This window comes from Diuraphis noxia, unplaced genomic scaffold (genome assembly GCF_037042655.1).
Source record: "Diuraphis noxia isolate RWA-SAM2 unplaced genomic scaffold, SU_Dnox_SAM2 contig0003, whole genome shotgun sequence".
NCBI classification, from domain to species: domain Eukaryota; kingdom Metazoa; phylum Arthropoda; class Insecta; order Hemiptera; family Aphididae; genus Diuraphis; species Diuraphis noxia.
The window spans coordinates 82,020,998-82,045,101 of NW_028301713.1; the positions used below are offsets into that span (position 1 = coordinate 82,020,998).

Below are 24,104 nucleotides of genomic sequence, written 5' to 3' on the forward strand. Positions count from 1 at the left end.
TCGTCGTCGGATGGATGTTGATGGCTGACCGGTAGCGGCGATGTTGTCGACGGCCGATGCTTGAGCGACGCCGTGTAGCAGCGGTTCGTCAGTCTTCGGCGATTGGACGATGTTAAATGCCGTGTGGCGGCGAAGTATTCGGTCCGCGGCGGCTGGGCGATGCTAATTGCCGTGCTTCGGCGTAGTGATCGTTCTTCGGCGGCCGGTTGTTGATAATTGCCGTGTGGCGGCGTAATTGTCGGTTCTCGGCGGCGGACGATGACAATTGCCGTGGAGCGGTCTGGTCGTCGATCGTCGGCGGTCGGTGGTCTGGTCTGGTCTGGTGTCTGGTCTTGGTCCTTCTTCTATCTTGTGATGGATGTTGATAGTTTGAAGGTTTGGAAAAGACTGACTAAGTTATCGAAATCGTCCGGTATATATACCCATTTCGATAACTTAGTCCGTCGCTGATTGGCCCGAGCCTCTGTTGTGACAGATGAAAATCACACCGTTGTGCTGCCGTTCGCCTTTACTTGGTGTGGTTTTCATCTGTCAAACCGCTTCGTTTTTGGTCAATTAGTGGTCTTGATAAAGACCTTTTTATGTCTCGGTTTATTCCGTAACAGGGTGATAATTAAACTGACTTGAGTACTACAAATCAAAGTTCAAATGTCTTATGTTATGTATTCCGTTATTGATTCCATAACCGCTTTATTTATTATAAATAATATTCATGACCTATATTAATTTTAGTTTCCAGTGTTTTGACATGGCTCCCTTCATCAAATCTTGTGATTTGTGAACAGTTTAACGGTGCACAGTTTAAATACCTCTGATTTATATAATATTTTTCTATCACAATGGGATTTTAAGAACGATTAGTCAAATTTTAATTTTTTTAGCTATTTATTTATTAGTAATTATTTATTCATAAATTATTAATTTTCTTTAGCTTCTAGTTAATGTGCAGAATAATAAAAGTGTTGGTCTTACAATGATAGTTATTTTGTGTTTGGCTGTCACCTTCCAGAAAAGTAAAAATGCATCTATCTTCAACTTTAATGTGGTTTTTGGTAACAATCTGGAAATAGTTGGTACTTTGGATAGAATTAACTCAGTATAAACAAGTTATAATCTCTTTCTCATACCTGGACTCTCATTGTCTACTGTAATAACTTATTTATTATATAAAGATGAAGATTTATTTTGATTTTTTTAGATTTTTGTTTTTTGATAAATATTTTTGCAAAAATTTAAGTTTTTTAAATGCTTATTTGAGTGCTTATAATAATGTTTTTAAGAGCTTTCTAAGCGCATATTTTAATGATTTTAAGTGCTATAAGTCCCGAGCGCTGGTAATAAGAAATACAAATTTTAAATCCTTTTTTGTTTAATTTTAAATTTTTTTATTTATTTACTTATCCATTGTTATTACACATAAATTTACCTAACCTATTTACCAGGTTTCCTCATCACGTGGTTTAAATGGCGTCAATTTGACTTTACCGCTAGAGCAACAAAATTCAGGGACTTCATTTTTAATCTTAACATTCATTGGTTCAATAGCAACTTGCTGTGAACTGTAATCGATTTCCACGTTATAATTAAATGCAGCTCGATAGGGATGGAACGCAACATTCATTTGTGGTCGATTTTGAATCCGTTCATACCACGTTTCACATTGTCAGTTTCATAATATGCTCTTGTATATCTTTGTATTGTAGCTAATCTAGTTCCGCGACTTAAGCTTGTACGTCTAATTGCTGGCATTTTTAAAAACAACCTTACCAAAACACTTCGAATAAATGATTTTGTGTTTTGTTTATTTAAATGATTTCCATTGATCACCAACAAATATTATTATTATTTAGTTTACTTTTCACTGGACAAATGACGCCATATCATTATTAATTTTATTTTTTACCGGGCTGATAGCTCCACTGTAATTTCATCACCACCACTATGTCATATTTCTCTAACCCGCGGTAACTTTCTCAAATTATTCATCCATAAGAACCTTCTGACAAAAAAATTAGCAAAATTAGTCCAGCCGTTCACGCTTGATGCTTTGACCAAGGAAAATAGGGATTCATTTTCATATATACTTTATAACAATTTGGTTCCCACCCAGCGGTTGTGTGATTACTGATCACTAGAGCAAGGACTTTCATGCACTAAAAAATCATCAAATATGCATTTAAAAATATGCACTTATGCATCAAAAAATTAAAAATATGCGGTTAAATATGCCCTTAAAAAAATTAATTTTATTATTATTCTATATAAGTTTTAACTAGATTTATATTATTATTTATTAAATTGATTTGGAATCTGTTTTGAATGATTGATGAATGTTCTTTTTAATTATTATTCTGCACCTAATAAAACAAAAAAGGTATTTTAAAATAATTGATGAATTATTCTCAAATATTTACCTTACCTAAATTAGAATTGCACTGAATTATTAACATTTCTTTGATATTTTCAAATAGCAGAGAACGTCTTTTATCTGTCAGCAGGTTCTTATATTGCGAAAAACTTCGTTCGACGTCCACTGACGTGATCGGTGCATATTTGTTAACCTTAGTTCATGAAAAATATTCACCAAAGAGCTTGATTTTTGACAAACCATCAAAATATGCACTAAAAGCTTAAAATATGCTCTTATAATCAAAAATATGCCCCTTAATCCAAAAAATGTCCAAATATGCAAAAATATGCACTAAAAACTTTGAGTATTTCATCATAAACGTTATGAAATGTATTTTTTATTTAACAAGCATACAATAAAGTTAACCAGAAAAAATATGCAAATGCATGAAAGTCCTTGCACTACTGATCACCATGGATATTATTATAATTGTTATTTATTGTTATTTATTTATTAATTGTTACATTTTTATAAATTTTAACTTTTTTAGTTGAGAGGAAATTTTCAAGAAAGTAATTTATATATTTATAATATTTGAAAATGAACAATAAATTGTCCGAACCAAATTGTTTTGAAAACATTAATAGTATGGACTTAAAACCAATATTTCTCAGTAATTCCGATTACGAATTTTGTAACGATAAGAAGAATATTGATGATCAACTAACTATATTATACGGTTTGGACAGTTTAAACACAAATGACACAGGTACAGCACTGATCGATATGAATTTTAATGAATACTATGAAAATTTAAATGTTGAAGAACCAATATTAAAGAATGAACAGTGTAATTGTAATTTTACCGCTACGTGGCAGGAACTTAACCAAATTTTTAAATTAACTGATGAAGAAATACTCAAGGGATCTACATTCCAATGTAAGTTTCCAGAAAATGTTTGTTATAGTTTACCGACTGACCTAACTAATGACAACCAAAATGATAATTTGGATGATTTTCAATTTGATGAGGAATACATGAATACAAAATTTGATGATTTTAAAGACAATGGCCCAAATAAGGAAGCAATTAAAGATGAAAAACAAAAACAACCAATTATTGTTAATGAACGCAAAGTACAACCAGCTATTAAAAAACCAATTAAACCTGAAATTAGACAACATAATGTAACAAAAAATGACATCACAAGGTCTAACGACGTAAAAGATGTTGACGAATTTATTGGTTCCAAAAACTCTGACCAAATAAATATTAAAAATATAAATCAAAAACAAAACTTACAAAATAAATCAAATTTATCCAAAAAACAAACTACACATAGTACAGAAAGTAATTCAGTAGAAAGATTAAATAATAAAAATGAAAAAAACATGATGAGGAATATGAAGTATGTATACACATTTGGTGAAGATTACCGAGGTGGCGTCAATTATGGCCATAAAAATTGTGTTGATTTTTGGGTGCCAGTTCCACACAATAAAGGTTGGATTAATGATACATTTTTGGAAACTGTAAGTTGTTAAATTTAAGAGGACGTTTCACCCGCATGTGTTGTCTCTGTCTTAAAAGTGTGTAACATTGCAAAAACTGTTTCGCGCGGGAAAGAACCGAGAAAGATACAGTTATAACTAAGAAACGAAATTTTCATCACATAAAAACGAGAATTTTGTCTGTGCAATGTCGTTTTTATTTTTTCGATATCACTTATACGAAAAAAATTCTTATTGTTTTATAATACATTAATTTTGCGTTTTTTAAGCATGAATAACTTTTTTTGTAGTTCTGATATCGAAAAAATAAAAACGATATTGCACAGACAAAATTCTCTTTTTTATGTGGTGAAAATTTTGTTTCTTAGTTATAACTGTATCTTTCTCGGTTCTTTCCCGCGCAAAACAGTTTTTGCAATGTTACGCACTTGTAAGACGGAGACAACACATACGTGTGAAACGTCCTCTTAATCGATTATTATACGATTGTAGAATTTAAATCAGAAACTTATACATTTGTAGTTCCCATATTATGTAAACAAATCTGGGTGAAAAAACGTAGATCATTAAGGTAGTACTCATATATTTATAATTTATGCTTCTAATGAACACAATAATTGGTTTTAATTTACAAAATGCATTCATATTAGTTTAAGATAAAATTATCTACGTGTCACTTTAGTCATGCCTTACATACAGTAACAGTGAAGTGGCGCCAAGAATTATATTTTCTTATGACAATAGTCATAAATGATTTTTGTAGGTAGGGTGGTAGGGGGGTCACCTTTGTCATTCTAAATAAACTATGATAATGGTATTATATATTATAGTTAATCGTAAGCTAAAAGTCAATAATATTATATAAATATTAAATATTATACTTGGTGCATGGTAAGGTAATTATAAGAAACAGGCAGGTGCCTAATGTCATGGTAAAATTTTAGATTTAGGCGCCACTGTAAAGTAATTATAATACTGCATAATAATATATTTCATATAGATGGAAACATGCAGTATATTTTAAATATAAATAACTTTATTGTCATAACAGGAAATGAAAAAAACAATCGATAAGAAGAATTTACAAATTGAAGAACAGCAGCAGAACAGGATGAAAGCCATGGAAACTCAAAAGGACACGATAAAAAGAACAAGACAGAAAAAAGCGTCGATGCGTGCTGCTGCTTCGAACTCAAAAGCTAAATCTAAGAAAGTAGTAAAAACTCCGAAAGTCAAGAAAGTGGAGGCGGTTCCCGCATTCAAGTTGAATAAAAACCGCAATGGTGTATATACGATGACTATGAATTATTTGACGAATGACGGGCGATTGGACAAGACGGAAGAACCTGTTGTATTTAAGTTAGCTGACCACACGAATGAAATTTTCGATGGTGACTCCAATTCGAGTTTAAACATAGAATTTGTCACCCCAACAGCAATCCAAGCATTGCGCAAGAATAAATCTATCAAACCTAAAGTTGACGATCCTCCTATTACGATCGTCGAAGAAGTCCTACCACCTGTTAAACGGTTAAACAAAAAGAAAGTATAAAGAATGGTTTGTGCCCAGCTACGACTATTCCTGAACTACCGACAATAATACTAAGGTAGAACTACTATAAGTTAGTCACCTCTTTGGATTAGTATTTATATAAATAGAACCTATTAAATTGCTTACCCATGTTTAGTGATGTTAAAATACGATATTTTATTTTTTGTATTATACACATTTTATACGGTATTAAATAATATGCAAATTTGAAATAACATATAAAATTTAAACTTGATTACTCAAAATTGGCCATTTCCCATTTGAAAATTGAATTTTATTAATACAAATAAGAAAAATATGATAAATTAAATTCAAAAACAAAGTCAACAAGTAACGTAATAATTAATAATTTTAATAAACATAAATTACTCTTCGTTCATTTTTCTAAATAACAAATAAAATAAATGTTTAATGTAAAAAAAAAATTACAATAGTAATAATCTTAACACTTTAGTATTTTAGTTTCCTTTTTAAATAATAAGAAAAATAATTAAATAACTAGTTAATATAAAAAAAACATAATAATAAATACTAAATAGTAACAGTAACAATTTTGATTTTAAGTCTTTAACAAACATAAATTAATACATTTTTCATTTTTTGTTTGTAAATAATAGATACATATTAAAATTTAACAAAAATTTATATTTGTCAATTTTCTTTATTGTCTTCAGAATCAGATTGATCGTATCTTTTTTTAACAATAAGATAACTGTTTAATAATAATAAATACTAAATAGTAACAGTTACAATTTTGACTTTAAGTCTTTAACAAATATAAATTAATACTTTTTTTCATTTTTTGTTTGTAAATAATAGAAACTTACATATTTAAATTTAACAACAGTTTAGCTGATTCTGAAGACAATGAAGAAAATTTACAAATATAAATGTTTGTTAAATTTAAATACGTATTTATTATTTACAAACAAAAAATGTATTAATTTATGTTTGTTAAAGACTTAAAGTCAAAATTGTTACTATTACTATTTAGTATTTATTATTATGTTTTTTTTTATATTAACTAGTTATTTAATTATTTTACTTATTATTTAAAAAGGAAACTAAAATACTAAAGTGTTAAGATTATTACTATTACTATTTACTATTGTAATTTTTTTTTTACATTAAACATTTATTTTATTTGTTATTTAGAAAAATGAACGAAGAGTAATTTATGTTTATTAAAATTATTAATTATTACGTTACTTGTTGACTTTGTTTTTGGCTTAATGCTTTTGAATTTAATTTATCATATTTTTCTTATTTGTATTAATAAAATTCAATTTTCAAATGGGAAATGGCCAATTTTGAGTAATCAAGTTTAAATTTTATATGTTATTTCAAATTTGCATATTATTTAATATCGTATAAAATGTGTATAATACAAAAAATAAAATATCGTATTTTAACATCACTAAACATGGGTGTCGGCGCTGATCGCGCGGCCGTTCGGTGTTCGCGTAACCACATTAATTGTGCAAATTGACGACACCGTCGTGTGTCATTACGTCGTGTGTCGGTTTTGGCGGCGTGAACGCCCGTTCCGTACCACATTGTTTGTGGGGAACCCACTACCGCAACCGAACTATTGTTTCGATTGTCAGGTGCGGGTTGCCATGTTGTTTTGCTGACGCGGACGAGCGTCGGGTGGTTAACGCGGGATTCCCCGTTGAAGTTTGGAGGGCCCGTCGTTTCACGTCGCCGTCGTGGGAACATTGTAGTATTCGTGTCAAACGGTTCCAGGAGGCAGCACTGCAGTCCATGCCAGTGACCGTCCAGTCCACTTCATCGTCTTACCGGGTGATCGACTATTATCATTTCCATTATCATTTCTACTATCAATTTATATTATCGTATTTTAATTATTGTTTTGTTTACATATTGATCGATTGATCATATTATTATTTATTTGTGTTATATATTATTACCAATTTTGGGCGCCCGCATTTATCATTGTATTTTATAGGTATTCATATATTGTCCAATAGACTCACATTATTATACTATACATTTGCGTTATATTATGTTTCGTATTTTGGTCACCCACCTCGAGACTAGTGATGCGAGTCAGAGTAGTTGACTACATAATTCGTATGAACTATTCTGGCGCAACATTTGGTAGCAGAGCGTGGTTTCTTTATTTATTTAATTAGCGTTCTGGTTTCGAGTATTCAATCAACGAGTGACCCTTTCTGTTATTCACAATTCAGCGATTACTGCTAACTTTAATTTCGATTTCAAATAATTTATTCAAGTCGACATTAGTGTCGCATTCGTCATTTCAAATTATTGTTTGTCTAATTAATATTTATTATTATTCTCTGGGTTTATTATTATTATTTTTGTGTATTTATATATAACAGCGCGCATTTCAATAGGTTATACCTGGATCGTGATAGGTACCTAATTTGTCCCGTTAGTTATTGTCTCCTTGTCTTCGGTCGATTGTTGCCAATTTTCTCCGTTGATTTCGCGTCATATTCAGACAACAGTCAACATGGTCGAGACAGCAGAAGATAAAGAAATAAAACGCGTCAGACGTCTTGCCACTAGAGCTGACACAAAGCGCACTATCGCCGTAAAAAAAATCCGATCAATTGACAGTTTCGCTAAACGCGCGAAAAATGATCCTAGTCTTATGGATGAACTGCATATAGCGGCTGCGACGTTGGATGATTTATGGGCACAATTCGAAGCGGCGGACAATGATGTGTTAGACAGTTTATTGGAAATAAATGCCGAAAGCGAATATTCAGCCGAGTTGCCAGCCGAAGTGCTTTCTATTATCAATACAATTACGGCAGTCGCCATGCAGGGCAATTACGATAATATTAAGATTGCTAAGCGCGGCCTGGGTGGACAAAATCATGCCAGCGATGCAGCAGTTAAACCAACATCTAGACTACCTGAAATCCCGTTACCGTCGTTCCATGGTGATTTTAATTATTGGCCCACGTTCCGCGATCGGTTCTCCGCGCTTGTTGGCGATAGGACCGACATACCGAAAATCGATAAAATGCAACATTTGATCGGATGTTTGCAGGGTGCTGCAGCGGACGCCATACGCAATATAACCGTGTCCAATGACAATTACGACCTCGCGTGGTCCACGTTATCGTCGCGTTTTCATCGCCCGCGATTAGTCGCGCATGCATTGATCGACAAGTTACTCAACGCACCGGTGTCTTCGCAAGAAACGTTGTTCGATCTCAATAATTTTGTATCGCTCTTTTCCGAGAATATTGCGTTATTAAATGCATTGAACATCAGGGACCTCTGATCATTCATAGTGTTCTCCATGGCTTTTCGGTGTCTCCCGGCATCCACACGAAAATTATTCGAGTCGTCCGCCCCTCCGGAGTTTCCGACTGTGACTGACTTGCTGAATTTTGTACAGTCCCGTGTAGCGATTTTGGAGATTGCCGGAGATCATCAGAAAAGGCCCAATAATCGACTACAGTCTACATCACATAGCAACGCGTTCGTCAAGAAGGTTCCGTTCAAACCAACCACTACATCGTTAGTCGTTTCGAAGCCATCGAGCTCCAAGAGTGACTCCTGTCCGAACTGCCGTGAAAGGCATACTATTACTGATTGTCGAAAATTCGCGTCGTTGTCGGTCGAGGACCGCAACAAATGGGCTCGTGATAACCGCGTGTGCTACGCGTGTTTATCGACCAATCATTGGGCCAACAAGTGTCATTCAAAACTTCGCTGTGCAACATGTTCAAAGAAACACCATACGCTGCTTCATGGGTTTTCAACACGACGCCAGTCAGAGAGCGCTCCGTCTAGCGACGATGCGCCCTTCTGTGCTGCATCGACGACATACAGGAAGGACGATTCATCAGCCGTGCTATTGGGCACCGCTCTCATTCATATTCGTGACCATTGTGGCACCTGGCAGACGGTCCGTGCCATCGTCGATTCAGCATCCCAAATAAGTGCCATAACTGTGTCCTGTGTTACTCGTTTAGGACTACGGCTGACAAACTGGACAGCACCGATCACTGGCCTATCCGGTGCAACAGTTGCTGATGTCCGAGGTATGGTCGATTGTGTCGTCCAACCAAGATTTGCTACGGAGCCACAATTGCAAACAAAGGCGTGGGTAATGCCGTCGATCACGTCCAACATGCCACGTCGATCTCTAGACACCAGCGTCAAGGATCGATTCGCGAACCTGGCCCTTGCAGATCCGACGTTTAATATTGCTTCTCCCGTTGACATGTTATTGGGTGCCGACTTGTTCGCGCAAATAATGGACGGCCGGAAAGTGATTGTAGCTGCCGATCTACCCACAGCGTTCAGCTCTATTTTCGGATGGATTCTGATCGGGCCGGTGCTCCAAACTTATGTCGAGTGTCACGCATCGCTCCCTGTGTCATTAACCGTCTCAATTCAAGATTTAATCGAGAATTTTTGGCGTGCTGAGGAACCCGCGATGCCGCCGCCTTCGTTCACGGATGATGGCCGTTGTGAAGAAGTATTTGTAGCGGAACACAAGCGACTGCCGTCTGGACGATTCGCCGTGCCATTACCGACGCGCACAGCCTTGTCTTCGCTAAGTTTTCCAGGTTCCCGTGAACACGCGATCAAACGCTTTGAAAATCTCGAGAAACGACTGTCGAAGGACTCCAAACTACGAGAGTTATATTCCAATTTCATGTCCGAATACTTATCACTAGGTCATATGTCGGTGGCAAAAACACCCGGGACATACTTCATACCGCACCACGCCGTATATCGACCTGCAGATGGCGACAACAAGATCCGCGTCGTATTTGACGCGTCTGCGAAGGGATCTCGAAGCTTGTCATTAAACGAATGTCTATTGCAGGGCCCCAAATTACAACAAGACATCGTCGATGTACTGACCCGTTTTCGTGTACCAAAGATAGTTTTTACGGCAGATATATGTAAAATGTACCGCCAAATATTGGTCCTACCGGAGTACCGTACACTCCAGCACGTGTTTTGGCGGTCGTCTCCGTTCGAAAAACTCGTTGAGTATGAACTTGATACAGTGACATACGGGACAAACTGTGCCCCATTTCTAGCACTTCGCGTCCTTAAGGCAATCGCCGTTAATGATTGCACTGATTATGACGACGTTCGTGACGCGTTGCTAAACCAGACATACGTCGATGATGTGTGTGCTGGCGCTGATTCCACTACAGATGTTTTAAAATTCCAATCCAGCCTAATTTCAATTCTGAATCGCGCGGGGCTAGAATTAAAAAAATGGTCCAGTAACGAACCCGACGTGTTAACCGCCGTGCCTGCCGACCATTGTGTAAATTATCCACATTCGTTTGACGCCGCAGATGACAGCGGTATAAAAGTACTCGGCCTTCAGTGGCATCCGACCAACGATTCGTTTTCATGTGCCCTTCGTCCTAATTTGTTGCCGATCATTTGCACGAAAAGAGGATTGCTGTCCATGATCGCGAGGATTTACGATCCTTTAGGACTGTTTGCACCCGCAATCTTTCACGGGAAATGCATTATGCAGCGCACATGGTCGGCGAAGGCATCATGGGATGACCCCCTTCCGGATGACATCTCGCGGGATTGGGAATCGTTTGTATCAGACCTGCCATCCCTTAACGACCTGAAGGTACCTCGTCATTTCAATTCCCGTCGTGGATCGCCGTGTCAACTATTGGGATTTTGCGATGCCTCACAGCACGGTTACGCTGCAGTTTTATACATAAAGATGTTAGACCATGATTCTGATTCTAGCAACATTTTTCTCGTCGGGACAAAAACGAAGCTGGCGCCGATAAAACCCTTGTCGATTCCGCGGTTGGAGCTGAACGCCGCGTTATTGCTAACTCGATGGATGAGTCGAATACGGGCAACCCTTAAATCGTATTTAAACATCGTCGATTTGTACGCATGGAGTGATTCAGCCATCGTATTGTCTTGGTTGAAAATCCACATACGTCATTTAAGGTATACGTTTCCAATCGCGTCCATCAAATCATTACTCTAATGCCTGACTGTCGATGGCTCCACATAAAGTCGGAAGAAAACCCCGCAGATTGTGCCTCGCGCGGCGTCTTACCTTCGGTGTAATCTAGTCTATCGCTATATTGGCAAGGTCCTCGGTTCCTCCACGATGACGCGGCGAGCTGGGACGTGACTGTACCGTCGATCCCGATACCCGAACTACCTGAGATGCGGCCTGTGTCTCTAGTGCTCAGCACTGAACAGCCATCAGAATGGTATGACAGTTTCTCATCATATGACCGGCTGGTCCGCGTAGTTGCCTACATTTATCGTTTTCTTCAAGCATGTAAGAAACACCCTCGGCCTGCCATCGGGGCACTACAGCGCGATGACTCCATCAGCAAGCTGGTCATCATGTCTCAACGATGTTTCTATAAAACTTTAGCACACGAACTATTGACGTCAGCACGTGTGTCATCGAAACACCTATCACGACTACGTCCGTTCCTAGACCCATCTGGGGTGATTCGCGTTGGTGGGCGATTGCGCCATTCACATTTAAATTATGGTAGTAAACACCCCATGTTATTAGCGAAACAATCGCATTTGTCGTTGTTAATATGCCGCCGATGGCATAAAATTACGTGTCATGCTGGTCCGCGAATAATGACGGCCCTTATATCGCGTGATTTCTGGATTGTGTCAATCAAATCTGTGTTACACACCGTCACACGCGCATGTCCGGTCTGCGTGCGTTTTGATGCGAAACCGCCGCAACCTATAATGGCAGATTTGCCAGCCGCACGAGTTCAGCAAAGTAGGCCGTTCGCGAGGGTAGGGGTTGATTACGCCGGCCCACTTCAAATGCGTGAAGTGCAACTTCGAAAATCTCGAGTATATAAAGTGTGGATCGCCGTCTTTGTATGTTTGTCGGTTAAAGCTGTCCATTTAGAAGTGGTTACAGAGCTGTCCACTGAAGCATTCCTTGCCGCCTTTGACCGGTTTGTTGCGCGACGAGGCTTACCGTCAGAAATATTTTCGGACTGCGGCACGAACTTTGTTGGCGCGGACAAGCAACTTCAGTTACTGATCAACAGTCCAGACGGTCAACGCACCATTTCTCAAGCGCGCACATCGTGTCAATGGCATTTTAACCCCCCAAGTGCACCGCATTTCGGTGGCCTATGGGAGGCAGCGGTCCGGTCAACGAAACGATTGTTGATCCGTACCATGGGTACCCATGTACTCACGTACGAGGAATTCACTACCTTACTTACGCGTGTTGAGGCAGTACTCAATTCGAGACCATTGACCCCATTAACCACGGACCCCGCTGACCTTGAATATTTGTCTCCTGGACATTTCCTAATCGGGCAACCGTTGTTGGCTGTACCTCCCCGAGTATCGTTTGAGTCACGCGTCAGTTTAACTCAACGTTGGAAGCTTCTTGACCAATGCCATCAGGCATTCTGGCGACGTTGGTCAACCGAATATCTGACGTCGCTTCAAGGGAGATCGAAATGGACTACTGAAGCACCCAACGTCAAGGTCAACGACATGGTAGTTATAATCGATAACCAATCTCCACCACTGGAATGGCGTCTCGGACGTATCCTTGAACTGTTACCTGGCAACGACGGTGTTGTACGTGTCGTACGGGTGTTGACGTGCAACGGCCATATCACTCGACCGGTGGCTAAAGTAGTGGTATTACCCACCCACTAGCGTTTCGAATTCTTAACAACCTCACAAAATTGATCGTTGATTGAATGCTTATCCCCAAAACATAGCTTCCAGTTCTAATTTTTATATATTCTCAAATAAACTACCACTTATCAATTATTCAATCACTAGCTACTCTGACTTCATATCTAATGTGTGGGCACCATATGTGTCATTGGTTTTAACATTTATGTATTTTCATTCGATTATTGTGTATTATTTGTAATTTTATATTCAACATGTTCCTTTTCCTTTTGTAAAATGAAATGATAATTAGTATCACTCCGGTCATGCATCATCTCAAGACGTCGCTGCAGCCCATTCAATCCAATCCGTTCGATTTCTATGGGAGCCTGAGCCTCCCATGGGGGGGGAGGGTGTTTGAGCCGAAATTTCGTGCCCGACGATTTGCACCGACGGCAATACAGAGTCCAGAGTCCAGCCAGATTACTACAGGTTTTGACGATCTTTATCAACTATCGTCGTCGTAATCGCAGCTTGGACGGTCGCGGCGCGTAATAATATACGCACCAGCCAGTCTACGAGAAACTTCTCGTCTCGCCTCTCGCGACCGGTGCGTGCTGTGTTGTATTGTGGTGCACGAGTGCCTACGCCGGTCTGTTCTACGCGTCGTCCTGTTCGGACGGATTTTGGCGTCTTCGATCGTCGTGGGTGCGCCATTACGGGTTCGTTGTCGTTGTGTCGGTGACTTGTCCGTTACCTCCATTGTTTTGGGCCCTCTTGTGACGGGCGTAAGTGTCGGCGCTGATCGCGCGGCCGTTCGGTGTTCGCGTAACCACATTAATTGTGCAAATTGACGACACCGTCGTGTGTCGGTTTTGGCGGCGTGAACGCCCGTTCCGTACCACATTGTTTGTGGGGAACCCACTACCGCAACCGAACTATTGTTTCGATTGTCAGGTGCGGGTTGCCATGTTGTTTTGCTGACGCGGACGAGCGTCGGGTGGTTAACGCGGGATTCCCCGTTGAAGTTTGGAGGGCCCGTCGTTTCACCACAGAATAGATGAAAGCAGAATGGACACTCTTTTAAAATTTACATGTAGTCTTATGGGAGTACGACACTTTTGAGCTAAATGCCCCCCAGTGTGACCACCAGTACAATGAAAAACAAAAATTGTACATAATCCATTGTACCGTACAAAAATTTTATCTCGACGGTTGATTTGAACTCTAAATGTATATTTACAGAATAATTATTGTACGATATTCGCATAGTAAAAATTATAATCTGTTATAGATTTTATTTATTTATTACATATACGTACTAATAGCTATGCCCACACAGCGTGGTGTATGTGGCCAACCCCGAATTAATAGTGTAGTAAAGATCAAAGCATACACAACAAACAGCCAAAAATTCATTTATATATGTATATATAGATTTAGTTATACAATAAAATATTTAAATAAACCATTAACTACAACAAATAATACTCTATAGCGTGTATATATATAGAGGAGAGCCACCTAATTTGAACCATTTATGACATTTTGTAGTTTTTTTGTTAGATTTTCATGAAACTGTATTACAATTTACAAATATACCTAGACTTCTAAGCTACAATTTCACAGATCATTTCTTTAAAATGTATAATGTTTACTCTGAAATATTATAACTTAAGAAAAATGTTTTAAGTGGTCCAATACAAGCAACCGGTATCTTAAAATAGACTACATGTACCTTTTATAAAAACAATCAAAATAATAACTTCATTCAAATTTATTAAAATTTTTTTTCTGTCAACAAACCAATAGGAACATTACTGTAAATAAATTAATATCACATCATTATTAATTAAATACTGTTAACAAATTAAAAGTCCAAACTTAACTTATTTTAAAATATAACATTTTATAAAAAAAAAAAACAATCAAATAAAAGAGTAGGTACTAATTTACCAAAGTTATCAAAATTTGTAATCAATACTAACAGGCCTTGCTTAAAACAAATTTATAAGAAAATAAAAATGCACTTAATTGTTGAACTTAACATTTTTTCCGATACAAAACATAACATCACGTCATCACTTATATAAAAGACCAATCAAACATGAATTAATATCACATTATTAATTAAATATTGTTAGAAAATTAAAAGTCCAAACTTAACTTATTTAAAATATAATCATTGGTGGCATATAGAAACCAGATAGCAAACAGTGTTAGTATTAACTCCTCTTTCTCCACTTGTTTACATTTTAAAGAGATCACTTTTTGAATTTTTTTTTTACAGTAGTAAAACCTGATTCATCATTATTATAAATTATTCTTCCATTTTTCTTTTTTTTATTAAAATTATGAACCAGTGAAAATTTTTCAGCTATGTCAAAAGCTTATTTCCTTTTATCAATCATTGTAAAACAAACCTAAATATAAAAATAAAATATTTTTTTCTTACGTGGCAACACTGAGCGACTTAAGCTTGTTATCAGCCAAAACCGAGAGTGTCCATTCTGCTTTCATCTATTCTGTGGTTTCACGTCGCCGTCGTGGGAACATTGTAGTATTCGTGTCAAACGGTTCCAGGAGGCAGCACTGCAGTCCATGCCAGTGACCGTCCAGTCCACTTCATCGTCTTACCGGGTGATCGACTATTATCATTTCCATTATCATTTCTACTATCAATTTATATTATCGTATTTTAATTATTGTTTTGTTTACATATTGATCGATTGATCATATTATTATTTATTTGTGTTATATATTATTACCAATTTTGGGCGCCCGCATTTATCATTGTATTTTATAGGTATTCATATATTGTCCAATAGACTCACATTATTATACTATACATTTGCGTTATATTATGTTTCGTATTTTGGTCACCCACCTCGAGACTAGTGATGCGAGTCAGAGTAGTTGACTACATAATTCGTATGAACTATTCTGGCGCAACATTTGGTAGCAGAGCGTGGTTTCTTTATTTATTTAATTAGCGTTCTGGTTTCGAGTATTCAATCAACGAGTGACCCTTTCTGTTATTCACAATTCAGCGATTACTGCTAACTTTAATTTCGATTTCAAATAATTTATTCAAGTCGACATTAGTGTCGCATTCGTCATTTCAAATTATTGTTTGTCTAATTAATATTTATTATTATTCTCTGGGTTTATTATTATTATTTTTGTGTATTTATATATAACAGCGCGCATTTCAATAGGTTATACCTGGATCGTGATAGGTACCTAATTTGTCCCGTTAGTTATTGTCTCCTTGTCTTCGGTCGATTGTTGCCAATTTTCTCCGTTGATTTCGCGTCATATTCAGACAACAGTCAACATGGTCGAGACAGCAGAAGATAAAGAAATAAAACGCGTCAGACGTCTTGCCACTAGAGCTGACACAAAGCGCACTATCGCCGTAAAAAAAATCCGATCAATTGACAGTTTCGCTAAACGCGCGAAAAATGATCCTAGTCTTATGGATGAACTGCATATAGCGGCTGCGACGTTGGATGATTTATGGGCACAATTCGAAGCGGCGGACAATGATGTGTTAGACAGTTTATTGGAAATAAATGCCGAAAGCGAATATTCAGCCGAGTTGCCAGCCGAAGTGCTTTCTATTATCAATACAATTACGGCAGTCGCCATGCAGGGCAATTACGATAATATTAAGATTGCTAAGCGCGGCCTGGGTGGACAAAATCATGCCAGCGATGCAGCAGTTAAACCAACATCTAGACTACCTGAAATCCCGTTACCGTCGTTCCATGGTGATTTTAATTATTGGCCCACGTTCCGCGATCGGTTCTCCGCGCTTGTTGGCGATAGGACCGACATACCGAAAATCGATAAAATGCAACATTTGATCGGATGTTTGCAGGGTGCTGCAGCGGACGCCATACGCAATATAACCGTGTCCAATGACAATTACGACCTCGCGTGGTCCACGTTATCGTCGCGTTTTCATCGCCCGCGATTAGTCGCGCATGCATTGATCGACAAGTTACTCAACGCACCGGTGTCTTCGCAAGAAACGTTGTTCGATCTCAATAATTTTGTATCGCTCTTTTCCGAGAATATTGCGTTATTAAATGCATTGAACATCAGGGACCTCTGATCATTCATAGTGTTCTCCATGGCTTTTCGGTGTCTCCCGGCATCCACACGAAAATTATTCGAGTCGTCCGCCCCTCCGGAGTTTCCGACTGTGACTGACTTGCTGAATTTTGTACAGTCCCGTGTAGCGATTTTGGAGATTGCCGGAGATCATCAGAAAAGGCCCAATAATCGACTACAGTCTACATCACATAGCAACGCGTTCGTCAAGAAGGTTCCGTTCAAACCAACCACTACATCGTTAGTCGTTTCGAAGCCATCGAGCTCCAAGAGTGACTCCTGTCCGAACTGCCGTGAAAGGCATACTATTACTGATTGTCGAAAATTCGCGTCGTTGTCGGTCGAGGACCGCAACAAATGGGCTCGTGATAACCGCGTGTGCTACGCGTGTTTATCGACCAATCATTGGGCCAACAAGTGTCATTCAAAACTTCGCTGTGCAACATGTTCAAAGAAACACCATACGCTGCTTCATGGGTTTTCAACACGACGCCAGTCAGAGAGCGCTCCGTCTAGCGACGATGCGCCCTTCTGTGCTGCATCAACGACATACAGGAAGGACGATTCATCAGCCGTGCTATTGGGCACCGCTCTCATTCATATTCGTGACCATTGTGGCACCTGGCAGACGGTCCGTGCCATCGTCGATTCAGCATCCCAAATAAGTGCCATAACTGTGTCCTGTGTTACTCGTTTAGGACTACGGCTGACAAACTGGACAGCACCGATCACTGGCCTATCCGGTGCAACAGTTGCTGATGTCCGAGGTATGGTCGATTGTGTCGTCCAACCAAGATTTGCTACGGAGCCACAATTGCAAACAAAGGCGTGGGTAATGCCGTCGATCACGTCCAACATGCCACGTCGATCTCTAGACACCAGCGTCAAGGATCGATTCGCGAACCTGGCCCTTGCAGATCCGACGTTTAATATTGCTTCTCCCGTTGACATGTTATTGGGTGCCGACTTGTTCGCGCAAATAATGGACGGCCGGAAAGTGATTGTAGCTGCCGATCTACCCACAGCGTTCAGCTCTATTTTCGGATGGATTCTGATCGGGCCGGTGCTCCAAACTTATGTCGAGTGTCACGCATCGCTCCCTGTGTCATTAACCGTCTCAATTCAAGATTTAATCGAGAATTTTTGGCGTGCTGAGGAACCCGCGATGCCGCCGCCTTCGTTCACGGATGATGGCCGTTGTGAAGAAGTATTTGTAGCGGAACACAAGCGACTGCCGTCTGGACGATTCGCCGTGCCATTACCGACGCGCACAGCCTTGTCTTCGCTAAGTTTTCCAGGTTCCCGTGAACACGCGATCAAACGCTTTGAAAATCTCGAGAAACGACTGTCGAAGGACTCCAAACTACGAGAGTTATATTCCAATTTCATGTCCGAATACTTATCACTAGGTCATATGTCGGTGGCAAAAACACCCGGGACATACTTCATACCGCACCACGCCGTATATCGACCTGCAGATGGCGACAACAAGATCCGCGTCGTATTTGACGCGTCTGCGAAGGGATCTCGAAGCTTGTCATTAAACGAATGTCTATTGCAGGGCCCCAAATTACAACAAGACATCGTCGATGTACTGACCCGTTTTCGTGTACCAAAGATAGTTTTTACGGCAGATATATGTAAAATGTACCGCCAAATATTGGTCCTACCGGAGTACCGTACACTCCAGCACGTGTTTTGGCGGTCGTCTCCGTTCGAAAAACTCGTTGAGTATGAACTTGATACAGTGACATACGGGACAAACTGTGCCCCATTTCTAGCACTTCGCGTCCTTAAGGCAATCGCCGTTAATGATTGCACTGATTATGACGACGTTCGTGACGCGTTGCTAAACCAGACATACGTCGATGATGTGTGTGCTGGCGCTGATTCCACTACAGATGTTTTAAAATTCCAATCCAGCCTAATTTCAATTCTGAATCGCGCGGGGCTAGAATTAAAAAAATGGTCCAGTAACGAACCCGACGTGTTAACCGCCGTGCCTGCCGACCATTGTGTAAATTATCCACATTCGTTTGACGCCGCAGATGACAGCGGTATAAAAGTACTCGGCCTTCAGTGGCATCCGACCAACGATTCGTTTTCATGTGCCCTTCGTCCTAATTTGTTGCCGATCATTTGCACGAAAAGAGGATTGCTGTCCATGATCGCGAGGATTTACGATCCTTTAGGACTGTTTGCACCCGCAATCTTTCACGGGAAATGCATTATGCAGCGCACATGGTCGGCGAAGGCATCATGGGATGACCCCCTTCCGGATGACATCTCGCGGGATTGGGAATCGTTTGTATCAGACCTGCCATCCCTTAACGACCTGAAGGTACCTCGTCATTTCAATTCCCGTCGTGGATCGCCGTGTCAACTATTGGGATTTTGCGATGCCTCACAGCACGGTTACGCTGCAGTTTTATACATAAAGATGTTAGACCATGATTCTGATTCTAGCAACATTTTTCTCGTCGGGACAAAAACGAAGCTGGCGCCGATAAAACCCTTGTCGATTCCGCGGTTGGAGCTGAACGCCGCGTTATTGCTAACTCGATGGATGAGTCGAATACGGGCAACCCTTAAATCGTATTTAAACATCGTCGATTTGTACGCATGGAGTGATTCAGCCATCGTATTGTCTTGGTTGAAAATCCACATACGTCATTTAAGGTATACGTTTCCAATCGCGTCCATCAAATCATTACTCTAATGCCTGACTGTCGATGGCTCCACATAAAGTCGGAAGAAAACCCCGCAGATTGTGCCTCGCGCGGCGTCTTACCTTCGGTGTAATCTAGTCTATCGCTATATTGGCAAGGTCCTCGGTTCCTCCACGATGACGCGGCGAGCTGGGACGTGACTGTACCGTCGATCCCGATACCCGAACTACCTGAGATGCGGCCTGTGTCTCTAGTGCTCAGCACTGAACAGCCATCAGAATGGTATGACAGTTTCTCATCATATGACCGGCTGGTCCGCGTAGTTGCCTACATTTATCGTTTTCTTCAAGCATGTAAGAAACACCCTCGGCCTGCCATCGGGGCACTACAGCGCGATGACTCCATCAGCAAGCTGGTCATCATGTCTCAACGATGTTTCTATAAAACTTTAGCACACGAACTATTGACGTCAGCACGTGTGTCATCGAAACACCTATCACGACTACGTCCGTTCCTAGACCCATCTGGGGTGATTCGCGTTGGTGGGCGATTGCGCCATTCACATTTAAATTATGGTAGTAAACACCCCATGTTATTAGCGAAACAATCGCATTTGTCGTTGTTAATATGCCGCCGATGGCATAAAATTACGTGTCATGCTGGTCCGCGAATAATGACGGCCCTTATATCGCGTGATTTCTGGATTGTGTCAATCAAATCTGTGTTACACACCGTCACACGCGCATGTCCGGTCTGCGTGCGTTTTGATGCGAAACCGCCGCAACCTATAATGGCAGATTTGCCAGCCGCACGAGTTCAGCAAAGTAGGCCGTTCGCGAGGGTAGGGGTTGATTACGCCGGCCCACTTCAAATGCGTGAAGTGCAACTTCGAAAATCTCGAGTATATAAAGTGTGGATCGCCGTCTTTGTATGTTTGTCGGTTAAAGCTGTCCATTTAGAAGTGGTTACAGAGCTGTCCACTGAAGCATTCCTTGCCGCCTTTGACCGGTTTGTTGCGCGACGAGGCTTACCGTCAGAAATATTTTCGGACTGCGGCACGAACTTTGTTGGCGCGGACAAGCAACTTCAGTTACTGATCAACAGTCCAGACGGTCAACGCACCATTTCTCAAGCGCGCACATCGTGTCAATGGCATTTTAACCCCCCAAGTGCACCGCATTTCGGTGGCCTATGGGAGGCAGCGGTCCGGTCAACGAAACGATTGTTGATCCGTACCATGGGTACCCATGTACTCACGTACGAGGAATTCACTACCTTACTTACGCGTGTTGAGGCAGTACTCAATTCGAGACCATTGACCCCATTAACCACGGACCCCGCTGACCTTGAATATTTGTCTCCTGGACATTTCCTAATCGGGCAACCGTTGTTGGCTGTACCTCCCCGAGTATCGTTTGAGTCACGCGTCAGTTTAACTCAACGTTGGAAGCTTCTTGACCAATGCCATCAGGCATTCTGGCGACGTTGGTCAACCGAATATCTGACGTCGCTTCAAGGGAGATCGAAATGGACTACTGAAGCACCCAACGTCAAGGTCAACGACATGGTAGTTATAATCGATAACCAATCTCCACCACTGGAATGGCGTCTCGGACGTATCCTTGAACTGTTACCTGGCAACGACGGTGTTGTACGTGTCGTACGGGTGTTGACGTGCAACGGCCATATCACTCGACCGGTGGCTAAAGTAGTGGTATTACCCACCCACTAGCGTTTCGAATTCTTAACAACCTCACAAAATTGATCGTTGATTGAATGCTTATCCCCAAAACATAGCTTCCAGTTCTAATTTTTATATATTCTCAAATAAACTACCACTTATCAATTATTCAATCACTAGCTACTCTGACTTCATATCTAATGTGTGGGCACCATATGTGTCATTGGTTTTAACATTTATGTATTTTCATTCGATTATTGTGTATTATTTGTAATTTTATATTCAACATGTTCCTTTTCCTTTTGTAAAATGAAATGATAATTAGTATCACTCCGGTCATGCATCATCTCAAGACGTCGCTGCAGCCCATTCAATCCAATCCGTTCGATTTCTATGGGAGCCTGAGCCTCCCATGGGGGGGGAGGGTGTTTGAGCCGAAATTTCGTGCCCGACGATTTGCACCGACGGCAATACAGAGTCCAGAGTCCAGCCAGATTACTACAGGTTTTGACGATCTTTATCAACTATCGTCGTCGTAATCGCAGCTTGGACGGTCGCGGCGCGTAATAATATACGCACCAGCCAGTCTACGAGAAACTTCTCGTCTCGCCTCTCGCGACCGGTGCGTGCTGTGTTGTATTGTGGTGCACGAGTGCCTACGCCGGTCTGTTCTACGCGTCGTCCTGTTCGGACGGATTTTGGCGTCTTCGATCGTCGTGGGTGCGCCATTACGGGTTCGTTGTCGTTGTGTCGGTGACTTGTCCGTTACCTCCATTGTTTTGGGCCCTCTTGTGACGGGCGTAAGTGTCGGCGCTGATCGCGCGGCCGTTCGGTGTTCGCGTAACCACATTAATTGTGCAAATTGACGACACCGTCGTGTGTCGGTTTTGGCGGCGTGAACGCCCGTTCCGTACCACATTGTTTGTGGGGAACCCACTACCGCAACCGAACTATTGTTTCGATTGTCAGGTGCGGGTTGCCATGTTGTTTTGCTGACGCGGACGAGCGTCGGGTGGTTAACGCGGGATTCCCCGTTGAAGTTTGGAGGGCCCGTCGTTTCACCACAGAATAGATGAAAGCAGAATGGACACTCTTTTAAAATTTACATGTAGTCTTATGGGAGTACGACACTTTTGAGCTAAATGCCCCCCAGTGTGACCACCAGTACAATGAAAAACAAAAATTGTACATAATCCATTGTACCGTACAAAAATTTTATCTCGACGGTTGATTTGAACTCTAAATGTATATTTACAGAATAATTATTGTACGATATTCGCATAGTAAAAATTATAATCTGTTATAGATTTTATTTATTTATTACATATACGTACTAATAGCTATGCCCACACAGCGTGGTGTATGTGGCCAACCCCGAATTAATAGTGTAGTAAAGATCAAAGCATACACAACAAACAGCCAAAAATTCATTTATATATGTATATATAGATTTAGTTATACAATAAAATATTTAAATAAACCATTAACTACAACAAATAATACTCTATAGCGTGTATATATATAGAGGAGAGCCACCTAATTTGAACCATTTATGACATTTTGTAGTTTTTTTGTTAGATTTTCATGAAACTGTATTACAATTTACAAATATACCTAGACTTCTAAGCTACAATTTCACAGATCATTTCTTTAAAATGTATAATGTTTACTCTGAAATATTATAACTTAAGAAAAATGTTTTAAGTGGTCCAATACAAGCAACCGGTATCTTAAAATAGACTACATGTACCTTTTATAAAAACAATCAAAATAATAACTTCATTCAAATTTATTAAAATTTTTTTTCTGTCAACAAACCAATAGGAACATTACTGTAAATAAATTAATATCACATCATTATTAATTAAATACTGTTAACAAATTAAAAGTCCAAACTTAACTTATTTTAAAATATAACATTTTATAAAAAAAAAAAAACAATCAAATAAAAGAGTAGGTACTAATTTACCAAAGTTATCAAAATTTGTAATCAATACTAACAGGCCTTGCTTAAAACAAATTTATAAGAAAATAAAAATGCACTTAATTGTTGAACTTAACATTTTTTCCGATACAAAACATAACATCACGTCATCACTTATATAAAAGACCAATCAAACATGAATTAATATCACATTATTAATTAAATATTGTTAGAAAATTAAAAGTCCAAACTTAACTTATTTAAAATATAATCATTGGTGGCATATAGAAACCAGATAGCAAACAGTGTTAGTATTAACTCCTCTTTCTCCACTTGTTTACATTTTAAAGAGATCACTTTTTGAATTTTTTTTTTACAGTAGTAAAACCTGATTCATCATTATTATAAATTATTCTTCCATTTTTCTTTTTTTTATTAAAATTATGAACCAGTGAAAATTTTTCAGCTATGTCAAAAGCTTATTTCCTTTTATCAATCATTGTAAAACAAACCTAAATATAAAAATAAAATATTTTTTTCTTACGTGGCAACACTGAGCGACTTAAGCTTGTTATCAGCCAAAACCGAGAGTGTCCATTCTGCTTTCATCTATTCTGTGGTTTCACGTCGCCGTCGTGGGAACATTGTAGTAT

At 39.5% G+C, this 24,104-nt stretch overlaps 5 protein-coding genes across 5 annotated transcripts; all 5 read left to right on the forward strand.

Moving 5' to 3' along the window:
- Positions 1 to 2,950: 2,950 nt before the first annotated feature.
- LOC149057875 (uncharacterized) lies at positions 2,951 to 5,414 on the forward strand. Its single transcript, XM_089223514.1, has 2 exons — positions 2,951 to 3,883; positions 4,914 to 5,414. The coding sequence occupies exons 1-2, from the start codon at positions 2,951 to 2,953 to the stop codon at positions 5,412 to 5,414; spliced, it is 1,434 nt and encodes a 477-aa protein (XP_089079640.1).
- A 3,301-nt stretch (positions 5,415 to 8,715) lies between these two features.
- Positions 8,716 to 11,415, forward strand: LOC149057876 (uncharacterized). The gene has a single exon (XM_089223515.1). It carries the CDS (start codon positions 8,716 to 8,718, stop codon positions 11,413 to 11,415), a length of 2,700 nt encoding a protein of 899 aa, XP_089079641.1.
- A 185-nt stretch (positions 11,416 to 11,600) lies between these two features.
- LOC149057877 (uncharacterized) lies at positions 11,601 to 13,097 on the forward strand. The gene has a single exon (XM_089223516.1). The coding sequence runs from the start codon at positions 11,601 to 11,603 to the stop codon at positions 13,095 to 13,097; it is 1,497 nt and encodes a 498-aa protein (XP_089079642.1).
- A 4,099-nt stretch (positions 13,098 to 17,196) lies between these two features.
- LOC149057878 (uncharacterized) lies at positions 17,197 to 19,896 on the forward strand. Its single transcript, XM_089223517.1, has one exon. It carries the CDS (start codon positions 17,197 to 17,199, stop codon positions 19,894 to 19,896), a length of 2,700 nt encoding a protein of 899 aa, XP_089079643.1.
- Positions 19,897 to 20,081: 185 nt separating this feature from the next.
- On the forward strand, positions 20,082 to 21,578 carry LOC149057879 (uncharacterized). The gene has a single exon (XM_089223518.1). The coding sequence runs from the start codon at positions 20,082 to 20,084 to the stop codon at positions 21,576 to 21,578; it is 1,497 nt and encodes a 498-aa protein (XP_089079644.1).
- The last annotated feature ends 2,526 nt before the right edge of the window (positions 21,579 to 24,104 follow it).